The sequence below is a fragment of the Patagioenas fasciata genome, chromosome 8 (genome assembly GCF_037038585.1).
Source record: "Patagioenas fasciata isolate bPatFas1 chromosome 8, bPatFas1.hap1, whole genome shotgun sequence".
Classification (NCBI taxonomy): domain Eukaryota; kingdom Metazoa; phylum Chordata; class Aves; order Columbiformes; family Columbidae; genus Patagioenas; species Patagioenas fasciata.
In genome coordinates this window covers 26,759,639-26,785,420 of record NC_092527.1, presented here as the reverse complement: position 1 = coordinate 26,785,420, position 25,782 = coordinate 26,759,639, and the positions used below count along the sequence as shown (strand labels likewise).

The 25,782-nt window shown below is 36.2% G+C and overlaps 1 protein-coding gene across 8 annotated transcripts in view; it reads right to left on the bottom strand.

The window, feature by feature from the left end:
- DNTT (DNA nucleotidylexotransferase) overlaps nucleotides 1-25,782 on the bottom strand; it is a 151,795-nt gene that overhangs the window by 16,274 nt on the left and 109,739 nt on the right. For 7 of the 8 annotated variants that reach the window (XM_071812024.1, XM_071812022.1, XM_071812023.1 and 4 more), the window contains 3 exons: nucleotides 17,126-17,228; nucleotides 9,788-10,051; nucleotides 8,239-8,322 (listed from right to left, as the gene is read on the bottom strand). In XM_071812024.1, the coding sequence (XP_071668125.1) occupies nucleotides 8,239-8,322; nucleotides 9,788-10,051; nucleotides 17,126-17,228 (451 nt within the window). The remainder of the gene's footprint in view (nucleotides 1-8,238; nucleotides 8,323-9,787; nucleotides 10,052-17,125; nucleotides 17,229-25,782) is intronic. The other variant, XM_071812029.1, reaches the window with a different exon arrangement.

The following is a 25,782-nucleotide window of genomic DNA, read 5'->3' as shown; positions in this document are numbered from 1 at the left end:
AAGTAATAATTGGACTGAAAAATTATTTTCTGGAATATTATTGTGAAAACATATAGGTTTACATAAGATAAAAATCTAAATCTACAAGATAAATCCAGCTCTTGAGGATCTCCACTGGGTAGTGATGTGGTAAAAGAAACGCCTTCTACATGACCATGGTCCAGCCATAAAGCTGTTCCACCTGCCATCCCTAGAAATCTCCAGCCATGAAACAGGAATTAAGAAAAGTACCTGAGGCAGCTTAATGCCCGTAGCCCATCCAAACTCTCATTCAGCCGAACTCCCACATGCTTGCTTATGTACAGAAAAGATAACTAGTTGAGGAAATATATCATTCAGAACTTCTGGCATGGAGCAGTTGAAACTAGTTCTTTTTTTATGCAGAGTTTTCTCCTATGAAATGGGAAATTATTGCAGCTCAGACACTGAATTACAGAAGACTTCTGCCAGGCCCTATAGCTCTGAGTTGCTGCTAAGCAGTAAAAGGCATCAAGAACAGTGAATATACCCGGAATGAAAGAGCAGTAGGGAATCCCACCACGGCTGAAACTGTGTGAAGTACAGTGGGAAAGTTTTCCACATCCTTTTTTACTGTAGCTACAAACAATAGTTTTCAAATAATTACCAAAATGTAGAAGCAACCATAAAAGCACTTTATTTTCTGAAAATATGGATTCTGAAATATTTGGTAATGGTACATCTTTTAAATTAATTCATATAAGTGAGTTTAGTTAGGGAGTAACACTAAAAAAAGGTTGATAAATCCTGCATTTACAAACACAAATTTATCCATGGTGTAAGTGGTAGGGCTGGGCTTTGCAGAGCACAATAGTTTTACAGAAGCATCTTCTCTACTTATGTTTGGGGCATCCTCACACCAGGCTCTACAGAAAAACAAGATACATGGAAGCTGCTGGCCAAGAATCACTGGAATGCAACTTCCTAGGATTCCCAGAGAAAAGACAGTTCTAGGAAACAATATTTCTACTTAATACTTGTATAGTCACACAAACATTGCCTTTTGAATGGATCTGTTCAGCAAAATGCTAATGAATTTTGTTTTGTTGGAATTTTACTACTCACTTAAACATGGGTGTCTCATAAAAATGGTGTAATTATCAAAATATTGCCCTGAAAAAAAAAATTAATCCAAGAGAATCTAGTTTACCAGGCAGTTTAAAAAATCTAAGCCTATTTGAGCCCCTGTCAGTTTACCCGTCTTCTTGACAACTTCTTTGACAGGCTAATGGGAGCTTGAGTTCAAATAAATAATTTTAATTACATCAGAGCCAGGGTCCTCAGACCTTATTGGCTCCATGAGCCTGGAGCAGCCAGCCAAGCGTCTCACAGTTTGCAGACCCAAGCTTTGGAGGTTTGGAACAGTCTGATACGTGGATTGTTTCCAAAGCCGAGTTTCAAAAAGCATTTCCCTTTGCAAAAAGTGTCAACATTTTGACTTTCCCTCTAATTAATAGAAGAAACAAATTTTGAATGATCAAAATTGTTCCTTAAACATTTGTTCTTTCTCCCAGTTATAGGAAAAGGCTAAATGCTGAGTGATCAAAATCATTCATTAAACTAAACTAGTTTTTGCCACAGTGGTTAACTTCTTATCCTTACCAAGGGATAAAAAGAGGGATCAAAAAATGTCCAGAGAACTTGAAAACCTAAAAATTGCCTGAATGTGCCCTACAATGTCACATGCCTGGACAGGTACATGATCCTTTGGCTTACTGTAATCATTCATGTCAATCTGCCAGCCCAACATGATGCCCTGCTACAAAGTGAAACGTAAAAAGAGACACATGTACTAGGCAAGAACAGAGTACTGCAGAGTAAGAAGAGGAAAAAATAGAGTAAGTAATCTCCAGATATTATTTCCAGTCTATATACGAATGCCTTCCACACGTTAACAGTTGCTCTTGATGGTTTTCTCTGCTGAGCCAAAATACCAGCAGTATGTGAAAAATTTTACACACAAATTTCAGAGTGATTTGGCTATGAGCTTAAGGCATTTCCAAATTCAGAGCACTGACTGTGCACAACCCTGAAGAATCAAAGTGACGAAACTTCACATTATTTTCAGCTTGCTCATTCAGCCTCTTCTTTAACCACTAGCGGTTGTCTGGGCCGTGTTTCCTCCATGGGAATGGAAGTCTGTGGGACAACTGTCTTCACAATCATCAGTGTAACACTTCAGATACCAGGCATAGTATCTTAACAACCATGTATGTCAGTATTTTTGGAAGCTGAAGAAGGACCTTTTATGTCCATTCACTACACACAGAGAACCAGAGAGAGTGGACGGAGCTTAAGCTAGCCAGACTGCAGCAAATCTACAGCTGTTTATAACATAGACTGCGTATCTGAATTGGATTTTCAAATGCATAAGCTGTGAGGAAGAACAAGATCACAACAGTCTAGTATTTATGAACTGCAAACTGCAACCTCAGATAACATCCAGGGACACAGAGTCAGAAAAGTAAACTGGAAAAAAAAAAAAAAAGTAATCTGACATATTTGTGTTCCTGTGGAATTTTAAAAGTAACAAGCTAACAGCAAATGTCAGAATAATAAAAATTCAAACAAAATCAGCTTAAATTAAAAATACAGCTTTTCTTGGTTAAATTTTTGGAACTTGAATTTCATGTTAGTGTTTACAGTCTGGAATCTAAGCTTATACTTAAAACTGGTTAATTTTAATTTCAGCAGAAAGACATAGCTTATGCATTCCAGAGCTACAGCAGCTCTCTAGGTAACTCATAAGGACCTATAAGATTCTTTTGATAAGGAAAGGTAAGGAAAAAAACTTCTCAACATTTTACACCACTAAGTTGTAGCCACCTTTTACAGTAATATTCTTACTGAAGAAAAGCACTCACTTGAGTCTGAGAGCCATATTGTGGGAGATCAGTCATTCCACATTAAGTCTTACCTATCCTCTTGGTAAGGAGTGTAAAAATTCGATATCATGGCGTCCAGCTTCAGACACTCTCTGCAGTGCCCTTCTGCATGACACAAATACTCTACTCTAGGTAACAACTCCACAATTTGGTGAAGGAGCAACCAAGAAACTTTGTGGTTCGTGAATCTTATTCCTTGTTGCTGACACTGTAGAAGGGGAGAAACACTCACACTTCAAGGATACCTACTCCTTTAAGAATAGAAAGTCTGTGGTTTGCCAGCCACTTTAAAAACCACTTTGAAAATAATAAAACATTAAAATGAACATAAATCACACATTTATTGCATTCTCATGCAAGGAGATTATAGTTATTCAGCTTAAAGACAGGTGTTTAAAAATACGGTTTAGAGCTATATCTGCTTTAATTAGATCCACTAGATCTCTCCCCATTTCACTCAGTTAAAATGCTGGCAGGATGTTATCAAAACTTGCTAATGGCTGTTCTAGTATGTCACAAACTTGTAATCATTACAAAGAAAGTGCCCTTCAAATCTCAGTATGTTGCAAACTGTATATGTACATATATATATACACACACATTCAGACTAAAAACTGCAGTTTAGTCAGTGAAATGATGACCATGTTACACAAATACATAACAGAGGTCAGTGTTTATACTCGTATTAGCTCCTGATTAATCTAGACACAATGCATGTTGTAACCAAAACTTCTTTATAGTGGGTCAAGGGATAAATGACCCCAAATCAAACATGGAGGGGTGCAAAAACAGCCAGTGATGCCATGGCTTCTAGCTTAAAGACCTTGCTTTTTCTGAGCAACAGTCTATTGTTCAGCTGACCTGACTTATGGTTCACATATAAAAATGAGATACTTTTTTTGCAAAAGCACTTCTACTTTACTTAGAGAGCGTATTGTTCCTCCATGAATCAAGAAAGTTTTACAGCGATAATTTTATTTGCCTTTTACATAAATATGTTGTGCATCAGTCACCAGTGCAACAGCAATAATAATTTTATGAGACACAGAGAATATATAATTTCTCCATCTTCTTGATGGCTGATCAATTTATTCCTTCGTTCTACAAGTGTGGTAATCATTTTAAGGTTTGATCTCCAGCTGGTACAGAAAGCACAGAAACTTCATACTTCAAGCTGGTATATACAAGTGCTGATTTCCATAGCTTTAGGACACAGTTCTAAAGAGGCACAGATTTGGACATCCACTCAACTTTTTTATGAAAAAAAGGCTGACAGTTAATTGGCAGTAAATTTTTGATTTGTCACAATTTTCCTACCAAAGAAAGATCTCCAAAATGTCCTTTTTATTACAGAACTGAAAAAATCACCAGTTAGATAGTTGCACACTGTCTTCCGAAACCCACAAATACATGAAAAAGATTCACACTAGGAAAAAAAAGAAAACAATCAAGGCTGAGGAATAATTTCACAGTGTAACTTTGTAATGAGTCCCTCGAGGAAATATCTGTTCCTTTTGTTCCCCTCTGCAAAGCTATGTAATTGATTTCTAACTGCTGTGTTAATGCTTCCTATTCCTGTCAGAATCCCTTCGGAAACACTTTAAAGTAACCAGGACTCTCTCCTTATACGACCTGTTGAATGCTGGAATGTGGGGTTCTCTGACATGCATCACATTTCAGGCAGTGGGCCACAGTGGAAGCTTCAGTGCCAAGTGGTTGACAAATATTAATAGTGAAGAATAAAGTATAGCAAATTATATATTGAAACGTAGAGCAGACCAGGAAATTGTTGTTTTTTATAATGAAAGACACTCTCTTACAGACACTGTTATGTCCCACCAGATTAAAAATAAATAAATAAATAAATCAAAGTATATTTACTATAGCATTGTTTATTAACTTGTTATACCAGCTTCCAAAATTTTTAATGACAACAAGCAAGTGTTTTCAAATAAAGGATTTGCACTTCATCAGGGTCGAGAATTGGTTTAACTCTCCCTGACCCTTCTATCCCTTTTACTGCACACACATACAGAGTAATAAAAGAAGAAAAATGAAGCAGAAAGGTTTTGGCCCAGCTCCTGAATTATGCCCCAGTGACTGTTACAGAATCACGCAGGAAAGTTTGCCTGGCCAGAGCCAGTGACATCAGGTAACTTCTCTTTAGCAAACAAGGAGAGAAATATGGAGATGTGATTCAGTTTTTACCTATGGTGCCTAATTAACTTTAATTAAAATTGTACTGAGGGATCTGAAGCAGCTCACACAAGAATATCTGCTTCCTGAATGTTTTTAGGTTTGAGAAAGCTTTCCTTCGAGAAAGGAAGGTTTCCTACCACCTTATGAAATACATATATTTGTGTTCCAACCTAAATTTAAGAGACCGTACAGGTTAAAAAAATCCATATTTTGTGTTCCTGCAGTTATTTTTTTTAATTAAATAAAAGCACTAGAATTACAGTAAAGAAGGTTCTCTAGTCTTCATAATAAAATTAAGGAAAAAAAAACCAAAAAACAAAAACAAAACCTATATATTTAACGATTTGGGTATATGTTCCCTGAAACAACATTAAAGTTATGAATTATTGTCATCACTGATTTTAAGCTTACTAACCCGGTGACACTAAAAATTAACCTTGGCGGCAACACAACTTACTGCAAACTTCACTTTCACTATGGGTCATCATCTCAAGTCTCACAGTTACAGACACTATTGCTTTATTATGCACATTCTTGACTTTATTACACACTGGGTGGCAGTGTGGAAGGCTTTTTGTTCAAACTGTCTTTTTATGGGAATAGCTTAATACAAAATTGTGACTGTAAAATGAAGAAAAATATTATTTTAATTTAATGCATTAGGTTATAAATAGCAGAACATATGGACATGGGGCTGGGGGAGGGAGAGGAAGAGATGGGGTGTCTCCGCTTCCTGTTACAATGGTGCTACTTGAAAAAAGACCCTGTTTTAAGTAGATTAGAACTTCAGTACTGCCTGGTCTGAAAATTTTCATATTGCACATCTGCCTTAGAATTTTCTCCTTTGTGGAAAATTTCAGCTAACGTAATCTAGCTATTTCTGAGAGTGCAGCAGAGACAAGAACAGTATTTTGCTGTGTCAACAGCATGTCAGGACTCCTTGTTTTGAAATCTGTAGTACATCCGTGTTTTGCAGCAGAAAATAAAATCTGGAAGTAAACTGGTTGTGTTTGGAATTAAGTGAGAAAAGAGAGACTTAGATATTATTCTGGGGTGGGAGGAACATTTGAAAGCAAACAGAGTCCCCAGCAGAAAGGAACATTTCATCCATTCTTGTCATTCATGTAAGTCATTTAACATATGGATGTCCTAGACTAAGGTCAAGAAAGTTGAAAATTGCCCTGAAGGCTTGGTTGGTTTTTGGTTGGTTGGTTGTTTTTGTTTTCTTTTTTTTTTTTTTTCCCTTGCCCTTGTTATAGAATTCCTGCATCAAAATAGGTACTAAGGAAATAAAATTTAAATCTTACTGCTCAGTCCTGCCACTAATTCTTTTTCTTTGTTTTTGGGCAGTTCAGTGAGGAAATATAAGTTGACGTGTAGAAGGTCTGGAAATTCAGTTACAGCTACAGCTGATGGCTTTGGGAAGCATGTCATGGATATACACAATCCTATGCATTTTTCAAAGTCCTGAGGCAGATGCTCAATAGGAGAAAATTCAGGACAAACTGAAATAGATTTTTAGGGCCTTAAATCTTTCTCTGCCTCGGTTCTTTACCTGAAAATTCAGGAAGACAAGAGCATTTTTCTTCCCAGAGGACACTGGAAAGATAAACTCATCATTTATCTGTGAAACATCCTGGCTAGTCCAGTGAAATTCACAAGAAACTCACATTTTCTTTCCCGGAAGGATTTGAATGGTACATTGGATATAAAGCCTAAACACAATAAAGAAAAAATAATATTGATTGATGCTGTTCGTGAATGAACAGTGTCCATTTTGCATCACTGATATGCCTTAGGGTTCTAGGTAAAAGAAGCAGATTTAATGATACATATACGTGTACACCAGGCAGGCAAATTTTGCTGCACACAAAAAATAATACTGGCATTTCTGAAATTCTTTGTATCTCTCTGATGCAGTTACCTGTTACACCCAAAAAAGCTATGTAACAGAGCATGTACTAACTTGCAGATAATAACATTTGTTATATTATATTGAAGCAAAGAGTCTATATGTTGAATGCTTTCAAAATATAAAAGGCAGAAAGACACTGACATCATCCCTGGGTTCATGAAGGAACATCCCCCCTTAGACCTTTGATAGCACATTTATCTATTATGCAATTTTATATTTTCTTCTGAAGCATCTAGTATTGATAATTGTTGGAGACGGGATATTTGACTAAATGGATCATTAGTCTGATAGTTTCCCCAGGTTTCTATGCGAACTGAGGATGCTACAGCATCTGAGCCTGACAAGCACATATGGAGACAGCTGAAATGGAGTGAAGGCTTAGATCACTGCTGCATCTCACGAGACAAAGCTCTATGCAAGCAGAGATGCTAAAAGCAGTCTCTGTTCTACAAGTAATATATAGGAAAGTTTAATGTAAAATCTTGACATGGCACTTTTGCCTTCCCCTAAAATGACATCAATAAACATCTTCAATATTGATTTTTGCTTATTATTAAAATGGCCTAGTACAAATACAGACATTAAGCCAGATAAATGCAGAGATCAGTACATCTGCAGCCAAGAGCATTTAGACCATAAATACTACAAATTACTACCAAGACCAGCAAGCCTGACTAAACAGAATTTCATGTAAGACTTCTGAATGCAGAACCTTAAAAGCAAGGTGATGCCCGATATCCACTTAGTACCATATCCTAAAAAACTTCCTCAGGCCTTCTAGTTAAGCCTGTACCACTCAATATCCCTTCTTCCTTTGAAATGTCAGCACAATCCCTGTCAAAATGGTGCCTGTGACACAGAAATGACATTTCATTCTGAAATGGGACAGTAAAGTATTTTTTTTTCAAATACTGGCATGTGAGTTATTCTCAATTTTGTGAAGGATGTACAGTTCCTTCTAAATACCATTGTCTAATGTATGTTTCTTGTTAAATTTCAGAAATTATCTCAGCAATGCCAGAAAAAGATTTCTGGATTTACTTGTTCACATTTAATCAGGCTTTTTCAGTGCAACAAAATCTTGTGAAAGGAGTACTGGTTTACTACATAATAGATAAACAATCAAGCAAAAATATTCTGCATACTTGAATAGTAAAAATAAACTGAAAATGCATACCCAGAAATAAAACCATGATAGCTTTATTTCTGAGAATATGGTACCTTTGTCCTGTCATATAAGGCATGGTTATCCAATATCATCTTCCTTTCATGAGTAGCATACCTCCGTAAATCACGTCCAAATTGCTGTAAAAGATATAGCAAATATAAGGAATTCTGACAAATCAAAATTGTTATCCTTTGTATAGTAGCTCTAACACCAAACCAAATAATAAACAAACATGTTAAAATTACCTGTATTAAAAGACAATAGGCTGAAAAAATGTATCATCTGAAAGGATTATGTTTCAATAGGCAATGGTCCATCATTTCACTCGGTTAGTCTGAGAATAGTTGGGTACTGTACAAGAAAGTGAGTATATGTACAGCCTATGATGGGCTCCAATAGCCTGTAGGAGAATTATCTCAACAGGGAATAGGAGCTGAGTGAGGCAGAGAAAGATGGAGTCATTGCCCACTCAACCAAAGGGCCTCACAAACAGAGTACATTTTTAGTCTAGACACCTACCTACAGATTTGAGAGATGGGTTTTTAAATAGCCAAACACTTTCAGGATAAGGAGGACCCCAAAGTCCGCAGGATTTAATCCAAGGTCCAAATAAGTACATTTTATTACCTCAAAACAGAAAAGTGACTGAAGTAACTCATCAGCTCAGCAGGAGAATACATCAATTGCAGCATTTTCCCTGGTCTGAAACATCCTGCTTCCAATTAACCTGGGTAGAATAGAGTAGCAATGTACCTGTCCTGCTTCTAGCACATCAAAAAGATCATTCAGAGCAGGCTCAGCAGCTCTGTGTCATACCATGCAATCACTCCCTAAGAAAATGAACATCAGGAGGCAAGCATGTAGAACAGATTAAAAAATAATTCTGTCTGGAAAGAGACTAATAATTTGAGTTTTGAGCTTGCATTTAGATATATTTTTTTATTTTGAAAATATGGTACTGTATTATACCCACTGACTATAGGGTCTATTGGGAAAGTAGCTATCATTTCAATTTTTCTTAACCTATTAAAATATCAATCAAAATATATTTTCTTCTAGTTAAAAACTAATGTGTAAATTTTAAAATTTTCCATTTTATTTATAATTTAAATCACTAAGTTAAAATACAGCTGAAAGAAAACATTTTATCTAATCCAAAAAGAAAGATGTCAAATTGTTTAGAATTTCCTACAAAACAAATTAAGTTCCAATTCAGAGCATCTCTTCCTCAAACGTTTAATATCATGTAAAATTCTGTGACCCTTTCCAAATCATCTTTCTACTCTAACCATTTAAATTGCTTCTTAACACTAGTATGATGTTAAAAGACAACACAACTGACTGAAAATCTAGCTCTTCAGTCCATGAATCCAAACACTAAGATTCAAGGAAAATAGACACTAACTCCTCTAGAGAGACATCCATAAATGCCAGTGATGAGTTCATCAGCTCTAACCTATGATCATGGGTTGATGATAGCATGGAATGTGATGTGTGGAAAGTAGGAACTTTTTTTTTTTAATCCATTAACTCTGAATGGTCCTGCAACAGGCAAAACAGGTTAGCAATGCTAAGGAAACATAGACTATTGTGGTTACTCACCCTGGAGCCTGTCCAACCCAACAGAGCATATGCATATTGCTCAAAGGGTGTTATGACCAGATCAACACGGATTGCTTTCCAGTCTTTGTCTTTTGCCATATCAAGGTTTTTTGATGTGTTGTCACTGCTGTTGTCTACTCTTGGCTGACATAATTTTAAAATTGCAAAACACTTCTGAAAATTATCCATAGCATCAACTTGTCTGCTCGGTAGCTGTTCTTTTGTAAATGTTGATTCAACGATATCACAATATAGGAGTAAACCCTAGAGAGAAGACATTGCTCAGATTGAATTTCTGGACTGGTTTTACTGTAATTTCAGAGTTTCTAGACAGTTGTATGAAAAAATCTTTTCAAATGCAGTTTCAGTAAACACAGAACTGTGCTGGGCCAAATCCGGGCTAAACAGAGAAAAGAAACAGTTGCAAATTTTGGAAAAATATTACCAGATCCTTTGAGGGACATCTGCAGGGGTAGTCATCGGATAGTGGCAATGTCCTGCCCTATACTAAGGAAATAATATTTGTAATTCTTCCCCTCCATCCTTTCCTCCTAAGCCTTTTGTGGTTCATGTCAACAGAAAATTCTGAGTAGGGACTGATGCTTTCCCATGTGGCAGACATCCAGAAAAGCAGATTAGTCCAGAGCACAGTCTTGCTGACAGATTCCAAACAGACAATTTGGACTGTGTCTGTTGTGTGAGATTTCCTTATGACAGGGTCTGGAGTCACCAGAGATGTGGAATGGCCCTGGCCATGCCTTTTGTTTGAAGGGAGTGCACTTAAAAAAACATTGATCCTCAAGAGCCAGATTTTATTAAAGCATAAACAAGAATTTCTTTTCATAATAAAGAACGTTCAGAGTGAGAAAAATGGAAGAAGTAGAGCATTGTAATTTAATTCCTTCTAATCCAGCACTGTAAGAAGGGCTGGGTCAAAAGAGGTAGCACTTTCTTCCAGCCTTGCTCTGTAGCCAGCAACCTTTCAATGGCTCCTGGTGTTGCAGTAAGATGTACCATCCCCTCTAGGCCCTTAGGAAAAGTATATTTCTGTCATTCCTCAGGCCTGTGTTTTGTGCCTATTCTCTGCATTTCTAGGCAGCTTCCAAGGCCCTCAGTTTCCTGGACATCTCAGACTTAACCTGTGCTCCCAAGGCTTCTCAGAGTTCTACATGTTCAGCTGCCCTCAGGTAAAGTGCAATCTCCCCTCACAAGCCAGAAAGCCTCTCATCACCCAAAGCATACCACCTGGGACAAGAAAAAGAGACCATCCCCTTGTCTGCTGCCCAGCACATTCTTTTTAAAGAATACAAAACATCAAATACACAATAACAAAGAAATAAAGCAGATACTGTCCATCACACCACTTCCTTCAGTCATCCTTGAATCTTCAGAATAGAAATGGAGCTTGATGCATGATAATATAACAATGCTCAGTGTCACTGAAGCCACCTCTAGCACGAGGGCTCAGCTGGCAAAAAGATTCTGCTGGGAGTGGTTCTGCATGATAAAAGCACTTAGGTATGTGCCCAAGTCCTGGTACACTCAGCCTTAATTTACCTTTCATCAATTCATAAAATATAGGATACCACTGTGACTGTCTCCTCTGATCTCCTAATTTCACAGAAAGTAGAGACTTCTCAGATTTGCCTTTGCAAAATTTAACTTTTATAAAAAAGTTAGCAACAATACTGCATAAACCACTTTTTTTCATAGTCTATCAGGTGTTTAGTTGTTATTACTAGAAGGAAAACTACTAAGCTGAACTTCCTACCTTCACGTTCTGACTAGAGAAGCTCATTAGTTTTCATCTTCAGGTTCAACAAGACTACAACTGTCACATCTTTTCATAACTCCTTTTACCTTTCTTTAAACCTACACATTGATCAAACCCACTTCTCAGATTTCTCACTGATGAAATGAATAGACTGAGTTTCTTAAAATTTCCATCATCAGGATTTCTTTAGGTCCTTGGATCAATTTTTTGTCTCTCCTTTGAAGTCTCTCAAATGTTTACACTTTCTCCTTCTTCTGGACTAGGAATTCTTATACTAGTCTGGTCAAGCATGGTCAAGAATTTCTCCTGACTTTTAGTTAAAATATCCCTTAATATATAGTAAAGAATCATATGGGGGGGGAGAGGGGTGGAGTGTTTGTTTGTGTGTTTTTTAAATTGCAGAACCGGTTTTATTTGATAGCTGTTGCTAGTTAACTTCACTGATCTCCAGGTCAGACCCCTTCTGAACACAGGTGACAATGAAACGATTTTTGGAATAATAGCTCCATATTAAACACCAGGTTCTGATTATTTCTTTTATATAGTGCAAGTATGGTAACTTCACATGCCAACATGTTACGTATCTTAGAGACTACTTTACAGCAACAAAATTACTTTTATCATTCAGAGTTATAATCCTGGGAAAAACAAACAAACAAACAAACAAAAGTATAACAAAACCACTTAGGATATGTTTTCCATGAAGAGACACAGATAGGTATCATTGTATTTTCAGCCTGCGGATTTTTGTTCATGATAGTTCTAAATTAATGATCCCATTATTTTACTGGGAATCAGTCACAGGCTGTTTTATGGGTCACTGAAACAACCTTTTTAATTATAACTGTTTGACTTGCATTGACATTCTTTCACTTCTTTGGAATTTTTCCTGATTTTGAAGATTTATTATACACTAATATGAGAAAACTCCTTATGTAGCTCATTCTCTTAGATTACTAGTTTCCAAGTCCGCCGATTTGAAAATGCTTAATTTTAGCAGGTTCTCTCTCACATTCATCTTTAAAACAGAGAGTAATCTTTTCTTAATTTTATTGCAATGTCACAAGGCACTGATGTTTGCTATTTCCAAATACAAACTCAAACCAGCTGTTGAATCTTAATTTGTAACTGTTTATTATCTCACTCTTTTTGATGAAACTACGCCTGCCTTCTGGTTAATTTTGTTTCTTTTTATGTTAAAAAATGTTTTAAATCTCATTGATCATGGCCCATTAATTGATGACTTCAAGCTTTTATTAAGCACTGACATTCTTTCCATACTCCATAAAAATCTTCTAGCTACCTCATCGGTGTTTTCTAATCTTTTGTTTTGTTTTTGCTTTTTGAGATTTGGGGCATTACACAGCATATCCCAAAACAAATCTAAATTTATTTCCCTAGGCAGAACCCTAACTAGATTAACTTTTGGTAAAGTCTTATTTTACAATTCCAAGTACCTACATTTCCATTACCTGCATGCTGTTTGTAGACAATGTGCTCATATCACCAGTTTTTCACATTTGCCACAGTCTGTATCAGCGTTTGTGTCCTCATTGTTGAAATGAAGTTGAAATCTCCTCAGTTTTGGTGCAAGAAATTAGGAATTAAAGTTTATCTTTAGATGGGCTACAGAAGGAATGGAATTCCTACTGTACGTGGGAAGTCTTAGTAGGTTTTTTGTTTCGGATAGCTTGAGAAATCCAGCAACCTAATGGCAGCCTGCAGTGGTTTCTCTCTTCACAGGCAACCAGATAAGCATTAGGGAGCATTTTGTCTCTGTGAGATGTGGGGACAGTTGCACATGGCCACCAGCATTCCATACTTGGATTTTTAGCCTGTAAATTCTTGAGGTTATATGAATATGTATTACCTACATGTCTGTAACAGATAAAATGGCCTTGGAATAAAATGCTCAGACCTTTTAAGTCATTCATTTTTAACTTTTAGTCATATACTTTATCCTCTGCTTCATCAATATTTTAATTCTAGCACTTAGCTGTGTTATCATCTTACACATGATCTCTTCTGCATCAGCTTTACTTAGTTTCAGAGGAATCTTTTCAGCTTGCTACTCATTACAGGAGTATATAGTTGTAAATGAAAACAGAGTGAACTTGACACATCAGTCTTTGCTGTATTGGCCACATTGAAAAATAATTTTTAAAAATTCCTTTACCTAAAACCATCCTGGATACCTACTAAAGTTCCTCCCTTTGCAATGAGAGTACGTAGACCACCATAAATATCTACTTCACTTTAAAATCATGCAATTAGGCAACAATTACACAAGTACTGAGTTCAACAAGCAGTTTAAACCTGATTCAAAGCCAGGATATCATCTTTAAATAGGAGCCAAAGGGTAGGTCATATCCACTGGGACAATGTTTCCAATTAACCTAATTTGATTAGCCACTGGACATCACCATCACCTCATAAAGTTGAAATGGCACTTCCGTATATTTTGGAAAAGTATTGTCTGAAGGGGCAGTCAGCTACGAAGATTGTGTGAAGTTTTGGCTACTGCTGGCTGCAAAACCTTCTCATTACTCTGTGTCAAGGAATCTGCGGTTCTTTGCAAATTTCAGCTTGATCTATACACCATAAAGTGCTGTAGACCTTGTTTACATGAACACAAAGTTTTAAAATATGAGTATTTGCATTTCTCAAATTTACAAAACCATCAAAATCAAATGTATTTTTAGGACAGTTATGTTAATGCCCACAACAATTTTCCCTTTTTAGAATGATTAAGCACTTTTACTTATATAGACTGAGTGCTGACACATCAATAGCATTGATATTGGAATACATACATCAAACTGAGGAAAAGTGTGGATTTTTAGAAAAATATGTAATCAATAGCTGAAAAATCAATCAAAATATCATTTTTAATTAAGTGAAATCCTATGCTCTTTTTATTGTCACAAGCTGTCATTATTCATAATTGTTGGTAGTTCCATTAAGTCTGTTAAAGCTAAGCAGGACAACTTTATACCACCTGAAAATGTATGTTCTTCTACAATCTATGTATGTTGTTGCTCTTATTTGCCTTCTAAGATGGTTTAATAAAGTGAAACTGGTGTGCTTTTTTTTTTTTTGGTTCCGTGAAATACCTATAGCTAATCCAAAATAGCGTGTAGGTATGTTAGTTCAGCTCAAGGAACTGATGCCTGGGAGCAGTAAGGCCTCTTAGGGTGAGGAATCATTAGCAAATGGCATCAAAGACTTGAGCAGCTGTACAAAACTTCGCAGCTGCCTCAGTCCCCTTTTCATCTTGTATGTCAGAATGGTCTAATTCTGGGTATGTCCTGAATAGCCTGGATTTGACAGCAATGGACAGACCAGCACCAGAGTCCAAGGATGAAGATGTTCTGCTTTCTCTATGCCATAAGCATATGCAGTGCTGACCAAGATAAACTGATAGATATTAATAGATAGAGACATACACATACATACTTACAAACAGAGATAGAATATACTGCAGAAAGATCAGATTTCATAAGAAATGTCACTGCTGCTTGGGTCTTTACTTAAAACATAGCAGGAACAAGCAGGACAATCCAATTCGGTCCCATCCTCTGCCTAAAGTGATTCAAGGCAAGTTCTCTCGTGTCCAGTGCTGTAACCACCACGCAATAGTCTATTTTAGGTAAGAAGGTCCTCAGCTCCTACTGAAGCTGAGCCACAGTGCAACAAAAAATTCATAATGCATTAAGTCAAAAGGTGAGACCATATGTGTTCACAAAGGAACTCTGCATCCTTATGGGCAGAGCATTCATCCGAAAAACATAAGCTCTTTGTTCTGGCCTCTTGACCATTTCTCTATCTTGTCTTAGAAACAGGTTTTGTTGCTGCTAAAATCCAGCTGTCACTCAATAATGAATGTGCTGTTGTTCTGTAAACCTTGTTAATGAAAAAAACCCAACTTTTTCCAGCAAGGAAAAAGTGAGATTGGTTACTTGCTCCTCATCATCCACCTTAAGGGGACATCAAGGCTTTTCCTTCCTGACCTATTTACCTTAGCAAAGGAGAAAGAAAAATGCAACATTACATTATATGAATATAAATGGAAAAAATGAAGAATGTGGGAAAGCCTGTAGTAACAGTTATCTCTTCCTTTGTTGAAAGTACATATATAACAACAGGAAGAGTGTCCAATGTAGCTGTGTAGATTTTTAGGAAAAAATGAAAATGTCTTTACACAGCATGTGCATGAAGCTCCATTGACATGGATGGTTCAGCCTGTTTGCCCAGAGACTTCCAAGCTCTAGCACACAGAAATAGTTTCTTACTTTCTTTATGAAGTTTTTTGGAATCCTTAAAACCGTAACCTGTGTACCGCATTACAGCTTTTCTGTTTTGCCACTCTACTTTGAATCTCTATGGAGACTGTTCTCTGCTCATCAGCCCATTTATCCCCGGTGATGCAGCATCAAAGAGCATGATGGTGTTGATTTAACCACTTAGTTTTCAATAGCTTTCAATGGAAGGATCTTGTTACATTAAACTTTTCCGTGAAGAAAAATGCCATTTTAAACTATTTAAATAAGTCTGAGGTCCATAATTTAGAAGTTAAAGGTTTCAGAATCTTTCACTAAGAGTTGCCAAAAGGAAGTCAACATCATGACCTCAGTGATGTTCTTTGATGAATTTGGGCTTTGAAGCAGCAGCACAGAAGTGGAAAGCTGTGAAGCAGATGACAGGAGTACTGTCAAAAAGTATAAAATTGCTCTAGGTTTAGGTATTTTTTTTGTGTTCCCCCCTTCCCCTTAGAAATCAAAGGTAATAAAAGGTAATAAAAAGGCAAGAGGAGTATGAGTCCTCTCTTTCCTTTTTGCATTTTGATTTTGCTGACCCCTTACTTATAAATAGTGTCAATAAAAGCCTGTCTATTACAACTGCCACAGTGGAGAGGTAGTATAGCTAGCAGTATAAGCCATAAATATTTCGGAGGACAAAGAGAACACAGAAAATGTTTGTTCATAGCTTTAAACAATTCCCAGCTTGTCTGGGTTTGGTTTCTGTGGCCATTGTGTATCTCCTCTTCTGACATTTTCTTCATGCTGGGATTCCTAGATGAATCCTAATCTTTTCATCAAACCCTTGGCCACCCTTGACCTCCCATACTCACCCTGCATGCAATTCTGCCAAATTTTATCCTTAGAAAAAAAAAATCAGCAAGAACAATTTATTTTCTATTTCTTTCTTTTCTGTTCCATTTATTGAAAGCAGCTCGGAGTGACCTCAAAAGCCTCAGTAGTTGCCAGATTTCTCAGATCACAGCCATTGTTCTCAAAACTACACTTAGCTTGATTTCTTACCTCTGAGGAGCTGCATATTCTTAGATAAATATATAACAGAGTGTGTGTGGAGTACTTCTGATACAACCTTCAATTTTAGGATGCACCTACATCACCATGATCAATAATTAAACAGAGCAATATCTTACTTCAAAATATTTCAGCCATCTGTAAAAAGGAGTCAACATTCTTTAAGCACTACATAGGCTTAATTCAGTGCTGTTAGAATATGTTGTTCTTGGCCAAATGTTGTTTAGTTCATACCTGCTTTTTCCATAAGTCCACAATTTTATGCAGAAGCTCATCATCTTCTCTTGGTCCTGGACTGGTGATCAAAAAATCTATATCATGCCCAATCTTCTTACCTCTAGAAGCAATAAATAACAAGAAGGCTGAAAGAGTTAAGTTCCTATTGAATTTCACATTACTTTTGAAGAGAATATTTTTCCTGCATTATAGAGTTCGCAACGTAAAGAGATAGCAATGTTTCTTGAAACATAATCAAAATGGATTCTTCTATTTCTTTTATCACACCTGTCAGTGTTCTTTGTTAAGCAATAATTTAAGCTTTTAAAATATTTTCTCTATTGTTGAACTAGATACTGCAGATCCATTTGGTGATGTTAAATCTCAATCTCTCTCTCTCTTCTTCTTAAGTCCCAGAAAAGAAGGTTTCAGTCATCTTCGGATTAAAAAAAACCCAGTGTCAAAATACGGTAGTACATATTATGAATCCAGTGCAGTAACAGCAGATAAACTTGCCAGTCTCACCACTGCAGGCTTAAATATTCCTCTTTAGCTTTTCATGGACACTTTAAAGAACAAAACTGTGACTATGAATAATTTTATTGTTTCTTTTAGTGACAGACATAAAATCTCTGAGTATTTTACATCTCTTCTAAAATAGTGGGGGTTTTGCAGAAATTGAGCTTGATAGGCTTTTTATTACACCCACTAAAGATTTCACAATTAAATCACAATTTCATCCACTTAGCAAAGTTGTTAAACATAAATCAGATTAAGATGTAGCTATCATTGGAAAACAAGCAAAAGCATGGTATCAGAATATTTCCCTTCAAAATTATAAAACATTTGAGAACATCTGAAAATTTATCTTACAGTGCAATTCATCTGAAGACTGTAGAGCCAATACAAGGTTATAATTTTGGTTAAAATACTGCAACAGAGACTGCATACACATCTATTTATTGGCTGTAACCAGCCTAGCCTGAAGAAAAAGGAGCAGATATTTCTGCAAATAGGTATAGTATGCAGGAGGTGGAATAAACACCCCAAATCTGGAGTAGAGGCACTTAAGTGTAGCATATCTCCAAATCTTTTTCATATGTTCATGGGAAAAGTCTGCTCTTCCTGATGTTCACAGGGGTACATGATGTTATAGCTCAGGTGTGTTTCAGGCCAGCACTGTGTCCAATTTTCAAAGAACTTGTGGATTGTTATACAAGCAATGAAAATGGGAACTGTACAAAACAATAGATTTGCTTTTTTGTATTTAATGAAATAGTTCATTCTATTCAAATGGTACATAAAACAATTTGATTTCTTAAACTTGGAAATTTGTAGGAACAGAACTGGTAGACATGCCAACTGCCATTTGCATGACAGGAAATCATCTAACTGATGGATAGCTGTACAGCCTTAACAGCAAGATAAAAGGAAAAGAAAATCTAGGCTTTACATTTGACAAGTAGTCTAACTCACTGTAATGCAACTATTGTGCCATGTCTGCAGCAAAGTCAAAACTGCTTAAATGGGTGGAAATTATTTCAAAAGAAGTTTCAAACAAAGCATCAGTCTAGGCTTAGAAATTGAACAGCAATTCAAACTCGAAAAGCTAAAAAACATCTAGTATTCCATGTAACGCTTCTTGAGTTATTTTGTCAGATGACATTTATTATCTCTTAAACTACCACAATAATCCAAAGCACTTACATAGCACTTTTTACATGCATGTCTAAAAATGTTTTTCAGAGGAAAGGAATTTACTATTTCTATCTTAGAGATACAGAAAGTAGCGTAAGAAAGCTTGCTAAAATTATTTAAAAAACGAATCAAAGGAAGACATTGGAAGCTGATGGAATCAGGAGCTGATTCCCGATTCTTCCTCTGGTACTCAACACATACATATTTCAGGTTAACCACATCTACAAAATCCTGCTTCAAACCAGATATAAAACCCCCAGAAATCCAAGGTGTTTCACAATTCATCTGTTTCCCAAGACAGAGAGCATTTATTGAAATGCTTTTTATTTGTCAAGTTAGAGTGTTTAAATCTCATATAAAAACACATGATATAAAATCATTGTTATTGTCTGAGCTATACTTCATCTTCTATTTGAACTAATTCAGACTGGATTAATTTCTGACTGAACTTGTCAGGCTGTTACTGGAACATTTAGTCTAATTTCCACTGCTACTCTTTACAAAATAATGTATTTCACCCTAGAGAAATTTATTACCTTCCTTAAAGCAGAACAATCTAGTAAATTAAAAAGCCGTATATCATATATAGCCTGTGGCTTGTAAATCATGCAAAAAGTTGCAGCAAATTGCACACAGACCATCATTCTATTGAAGTTGAAGAGAACATGCCAATTGATTTCAGCAAAGTAGAGCTTTTCATATATAGATATATACTTGTATAGATAAATTTACTTGTGTGTTGATGCATACAAACATACAGCCTTGGATATTCATAAAATTACTTAATGGGCACATAGGATGGGATAATGCCAAGGTGCTCTGTTCCCCACTCAGGAAACATAATGTGTTTATTTATCAACAAGTTGATACGCACATAAACAATTGAAGCTAACTCTATACCTAAAGACTAGATAAGATACAGGACTTGATTCTATACAAGTTAAATACCATGATGCCAGGTCTTCAAACTGGATATGAAAATGCAGAATTGATCACCTCAGAGATGAAACCTCAATCTCTTGTTCATTTCTGAAGCTCACCAAGAGGAATGCTGCAGGCTGCAGTCTTTTTCAAACCCCATCACATTCAAGAGAGCAGGTTCCTTATACAGAACTACAGATGGGTTCCACCATGATCTAGAGACTGAAGGAGGTTAACTAAGCATTATTCACTGAAAATGAACACAAAATGCTTTGTTTGAAAAACAAACGCCAAGCTGATGCTATCAGTGCCAGGTTTTGTCTTACATTTGTTAGCCCAGTGAGTAGTGCAGTGATTCCTTGTCTTTTTGTTGCCTTATTTTTCTCAGTTAAGAATATTGGCAATGTTCCTGCTTCACAGGAGAAATCTCCTCATTCTCGCTCTGCTTTCCATTAGGGTACAGTTCCAGGACCAGAGTTCAGAGATAGCCTTTGGGTCCACACCACTGTCCACAGGTTATTTAGTTACTTGCTATTGGCTATCGGATTAAAATCATTCATCCAGAAAGTAGAACACACTGACATTTTCACAGCCAAGTTATTTGTCATCCACTGGCTGTTAAATACATAATACACAGCCAGGGCCTGGTACAGGGAATAGAGTCTTAAGAGTTCTCCTAGTCAGTACTCCATCACGCCCACTCATCCTGGGTCTACAAATCTCCCATTTTATACTGCAAGGTGGCATAAATCCACTGGGCTAGTGATTTTAGCACACTAATGGATGATGGGAGATGTATGTATTTGATTTTGGCATGTCAGTGCCTACATACTCTAATCATAAGGCTTTTATATAAAATTTGAATACCATTTTAACAATAAAAAAACCTGCAATCATGTTTTAGAAAAAATAATATACATTCTCTTAAAGTATATTAGAGTTGCTCAGAGCTTGCCTATTATATTTTCTATGCCTCCTATGAAATGGGAATGATAATATGTCTAGTTTCTAGATGCCACCTGCACAAAAGCAGGATCTGGGAAATCATTTGCTTCTATCCAGAAATGCTGGAGCTGCCCCTCGAAGCAGAGCAATCAGGGACATGAGTGGGGAGTTCAGGTTTCTGAGGCTTTGAACGGGAAAGGACAGGGATTTGAGTTTTGGATTTGCTACTCAGATCTGCTTACATCATCTTTTTCCTTTCTTTAAATCTAAACCTAAACCCTTGTTGGTCTGGAGCTACAAGAAATCAAGCACCTTGTAGAACTGAAATTGCAGCTAAGGTTTTGTCCTAATAATTTATTTGAGCCTGAAGATTATAGAAGACAAAACATTGTTAATTGTGTTCAGTTCTTGGTTGACTAAACTTGTATAAAGCTGGCGTTTACTAGTCGTCAATTAGTTAACTTTAAGATTGTTGGAATTTTATTTTTTGATATTATTAAAGCAAAATCTAAATTCCAAGTCATCAAAATTAACTATCATTACGACTAAAACTTAAATATACAACTGAATGGCAAAGGATAATCATATTGTCTTTCTCTACAAGGGCAACATCTGCATGATTCGACATTTTAGAATAGTATGTGTGCAGAGTATTTTGAAATCCCAGGATATTATATAATAACTAAGCCGTATCAATGGCAATTCTGATAAGCTTACTTTAGTTAAGGAAAGATGGACTGACATTTTGTTACAACTCACAAAAATTCACTAATGGAGAAGCTTAAACCAATTTTTTGCAGCAACGAGTTATGTGTCAAAACCCTGAAAACCATTTAGCAATCTTTGTGCTTATACAAAGTTCAAGCGGGTACAGCAAAAGATACTGTATTTCCAAGTATGTGCTTGCATTAGGTAAAACTGTAAGCTTTTCTTAACCTGGCAAGCCCTTGAAGTGCGTGAAACACAAAGTGAATATCAACAGCCTATGTTTATAAGAGTAACTGCATCTTCCTGCTCAGCAATATTTCTAGGAAATACAGACATCAAAGTAAAATCACAGACAGCACAATACCTTTGGATGGATCTGTCATTAAAAATTATCTATTATCACCTTTACTATTGACATTGTGTCATACATAGAAATATTACTACTCAGTGTTTCCAAGATATGTTGGGCTTTGCCTGCTAACAAAGGAAAGCCATTTCTCCTTTGAAGTGTTGCAGTCTAAGTCCTGGATTTGTTCACCACCATCTTCTCTATCAGCTCCCTTCAGCTCTGAGGGCCCTTCTCCAAAAGCAGCCTCTTTGTTGGCAACTAACAGGTGCTCATTTCCAACATCTGATTAACTATATCAAATTATAAAGAAGCATAAATTTTTGTGTGGTTCCTGGAATGAAGCAAATTAATTGCATATAATTAATCACATAATAAATCTTCAAATCATATACTCATTTGACTGCCATGAAATATAACATAATGAAGTGGGGACAAATAATGGAGAACAGAAATGGATTTGGCATAGACATTTCATGCTTCTTGCTATTTGACTGAAACTTTTATTCCTGTTAAAACTGTGGGAAAATATTGATTGTGGAGGAAGCCATATGAACTCTTAAACGCTGGATACCAGTTAATGCTCTTGGTCTGATGAAACTGGACTGTATTTACTAAAACAGTACATTTATGATAATATTAATATTCAGATTTGGCCAACTGAAATGGTTTTTAAAAATGTTTGCAGACATTACATTGAAAAAGAAGAACCCATAGCTGTGAAATAGCTTCCTGAAAATGACTGCTATCTGGAAAGACAGTGAAAAAATTCAGGCCATCAGGAATTGCTATGCAACCAATATTCACTGTAAAACTAGCAACATCCTTTAACTCTTACTTTCCTGACCGTTTTATTGTATAGTTGCATTTTGATACAAAAAGCTAGGAAAATCAGTAATCTCAGAATAGAACTACATGGAATGGGGCTTAAATGGCACGTGTAGAGTGTGGACAATATATCAGAGGATATAACTCTCCCTTCCGACGAGCTCAGACTAAAAGCAATCCAGCTGAAATTTATTAGCACAGCAAGCAACATATTAGTTAAATGCTGTAAGCTGATTAAAAAAAAAAAAAAAAAAAGACTACTCCTTTATTTGTGGGAAGAAATATAGGAATTCATTACATGTTAAATTAAGTATCATCTTATTTGCATTGTTTGGGGAAATTCAGGGAGGACAGCTTCTAGACAGACATCCCCAAGTGATTTGAAAATACGTGAGGCCATTTGAATATTTCCTTCAACACAGATGAGCAACATGCATAAACATTCAGGAAGACCAAATGCAATTGCTGAAGTGATGACTGTGTGGCAATGGAAAAGGGATTAAAGGTTGAAGAAGATTACACATAGCTGAAAGAAGGGACAAATTGTGATATAGCACAGTGAACTTTTGTTTAAGCAGCAAAGAGAAAGCTTGAATAAGTAGCGGAATCATTCCTTTTACATATAGCAAACAAATAATTTATAAGTACTATAAAATGCATGTTCCTGAGGGAAAACTTCAGTAGCCTCAGTGTGCATGCATTGTCAAACATATAATTATAGATATTATCAAACATGTGCACACACATGCATACAGAGTTCAAAGATTTCTTTCTGATTATTCTGATAACGATGCCATATTTTTACTCTAGGAAGGCATCCTCCATGCTGGATCTAATTTCACTCCTGTATCACTGGCAATATGGAACTATTATTTGACACCAGTTGAGTTTGACCAAATAGAAATGGCATGGTAATTCTGTATCTAATAGCAGCAGTCCTGACTCAGGTACTTCTACTACCTGGCTCCCACCAGCATGTGCCTTCTCAGAATAGGAACAGAAATTTTTATTCCAAATCCTAGGTAGTATACATGTTTGTGCATTTACTTATTAAGCAGTTTTTGCTGAGACCTTGAACAAGAGATGAACAATTTCTTACAGCCAAACTATGAAGAACTACACCTTTTTTCTTGTATAAACCGCATTATAGAGAGGAAAAAATCATTAAGCTGGAAGTACTGGAGTTTGACAGTGTTAAAACTATTGCATAGAAGGTAAAATCCTGGACTATTTAACAGCCAGAGGAGAAAAAAATCCATGGATTGCAAAGTAGTCACAGATTTCAGTCAGCCAAAAGTAATTCTTCACTCTAATACTACAAATTTTCAAAATCTTGTTCCATAAAGTTGCATATTCAGGTGTAAATTAGTAGCGGTTTAATAAAATATAAAGTCAAAGTAAAATTCTCAGAATATTTTGAACAAGTGAAATTTCTGAATTAAGAATTTAATAAGAAATTACTTATTTCAGCACACTTCTGACTTTTTTTCAGATCTGAAATCAGGACCTGAAGTAAGTGGCTTTATTTGCAACATGCTCATTTCATTTGCAACAAGAACCGCATAATGGGGGGGGAGGGGGGGGGGGCAAATAAAAAAAGAAAAAAGAAAATAAAATTTTGAAAATAAAGGTAAAAAAAATCTTGTTTGTGTCAGAAAGAGTCTTCCAAATTACAATGAAATGCTGTAATATTTATTTGGAGTTATTTCCTCAGAAACTCTCAATTACATATTCTGACCAACACTGTAGAGATTATTAACAGCCTAAGTAGCAGCATAATACTATACCAGTCCATTGCTATCATAAATGACCAGCTAAATCCTGTACACCAAACACAAGCTGTTCTACAAATCATGGTCAGCTTTAGCTCAGCCATTTTCCTTAATATTCAGGCCATCTCCACGTTTTCAAAACAACATTTAGATTCTCCGATGTCAATGCAATGGTGGTTCACATACATACAGAGTAGGCAGCAAGAAAATAAAAGCTCAGTGAACTGCAAAACCAGCTCAACCAAAGTTAACAATCCAAGTAGACTGACACAGAAAAAGCAGAGACAGCAGAACACAAAAAGTAACTGTTCACAAGCCTGACTCACACTGTGCAATGATCAGTTTGTTAGCAAACAGAGAATGAAAGAGAGAACATTCAGCCAAAATAAAGAAGGCGCACTCAAACATGCTGAACTACTACCAGCTTCACTTGCTCTCTAGGTGCATGATGTTTATTCCTCCACTTTAAACATGACAAGAGATCTGATTCCAGAACTGAAACTCAGAGAAGCCTTCCATTGCAGGACTGGGGTGGTAAATAGGAAAAGAGAGCTGTATAGACTATCAGCTTATTTTATGCAACAGATAATTACAAATGATAAATAACAGTTTTGCCCATGGTTATTAAAAAAGTGAATAACCAGTAAGGGTCCTCCCCACCTTACATTGCAGGTACATATGGCAGGTGTAATTTGTTATTTCACCTCAAGTGAATGAAACCCAACATGGTCCACATACATAGTCAGGGCCTGCTTTCCAAAACTTAAGTGATATGTCTGAAGTAATGAGAAAAACAATAAAGCAAAATCCGGTTTGTTATTTGAATTAGATCCTATCTGCCTTTGAAGGCAGTCTGATAGCAGTGGTTCCCAGCCATTGTCAAAATTCATTCTCTTTCTAATGCCATATAGGTGGCAATGTACTACAAAATACCTGTTGAGATGAGAAATGCCAGTGTGGGAAAATACTTGCATAAATATTTTGTAAGTGGACTATGATTTCAGTGCCCAGCATTACAGTCACCCTACTGGACTTGGTTTGCATAAGTTGATAAAATTGAGAGTTGAATATTTATGGAAATCTAAACTCAAACGGACTGAAATTTTGTTCTCTGTATCAAAGAAAATTATTGATTTCCTGTTATTTTTCCATGACTGTACATCACAGGACTATTTTGGGGTATATTTAATATATGTGAGATGGTTTAATAGGCTGCTGATTAATGTCTGAAATAGCAATAATCAAATTAAATTAGCTGAAGTAAATTCTGCAAGCAGAAAAGACAATGAAAATTTAAACTGAATTCATGGTGTACTTAACTGAAAAGACACCATGCAGTTATGAAAGATACTTTGACTCATTTTGAGGAAATTTGGGGGTAAAAAAATAGCTGTTGCAGCTTTGCCTGCAGAACCACTTTTCCCACTGATTAAATTAAATAATTTTAGATTAGATTG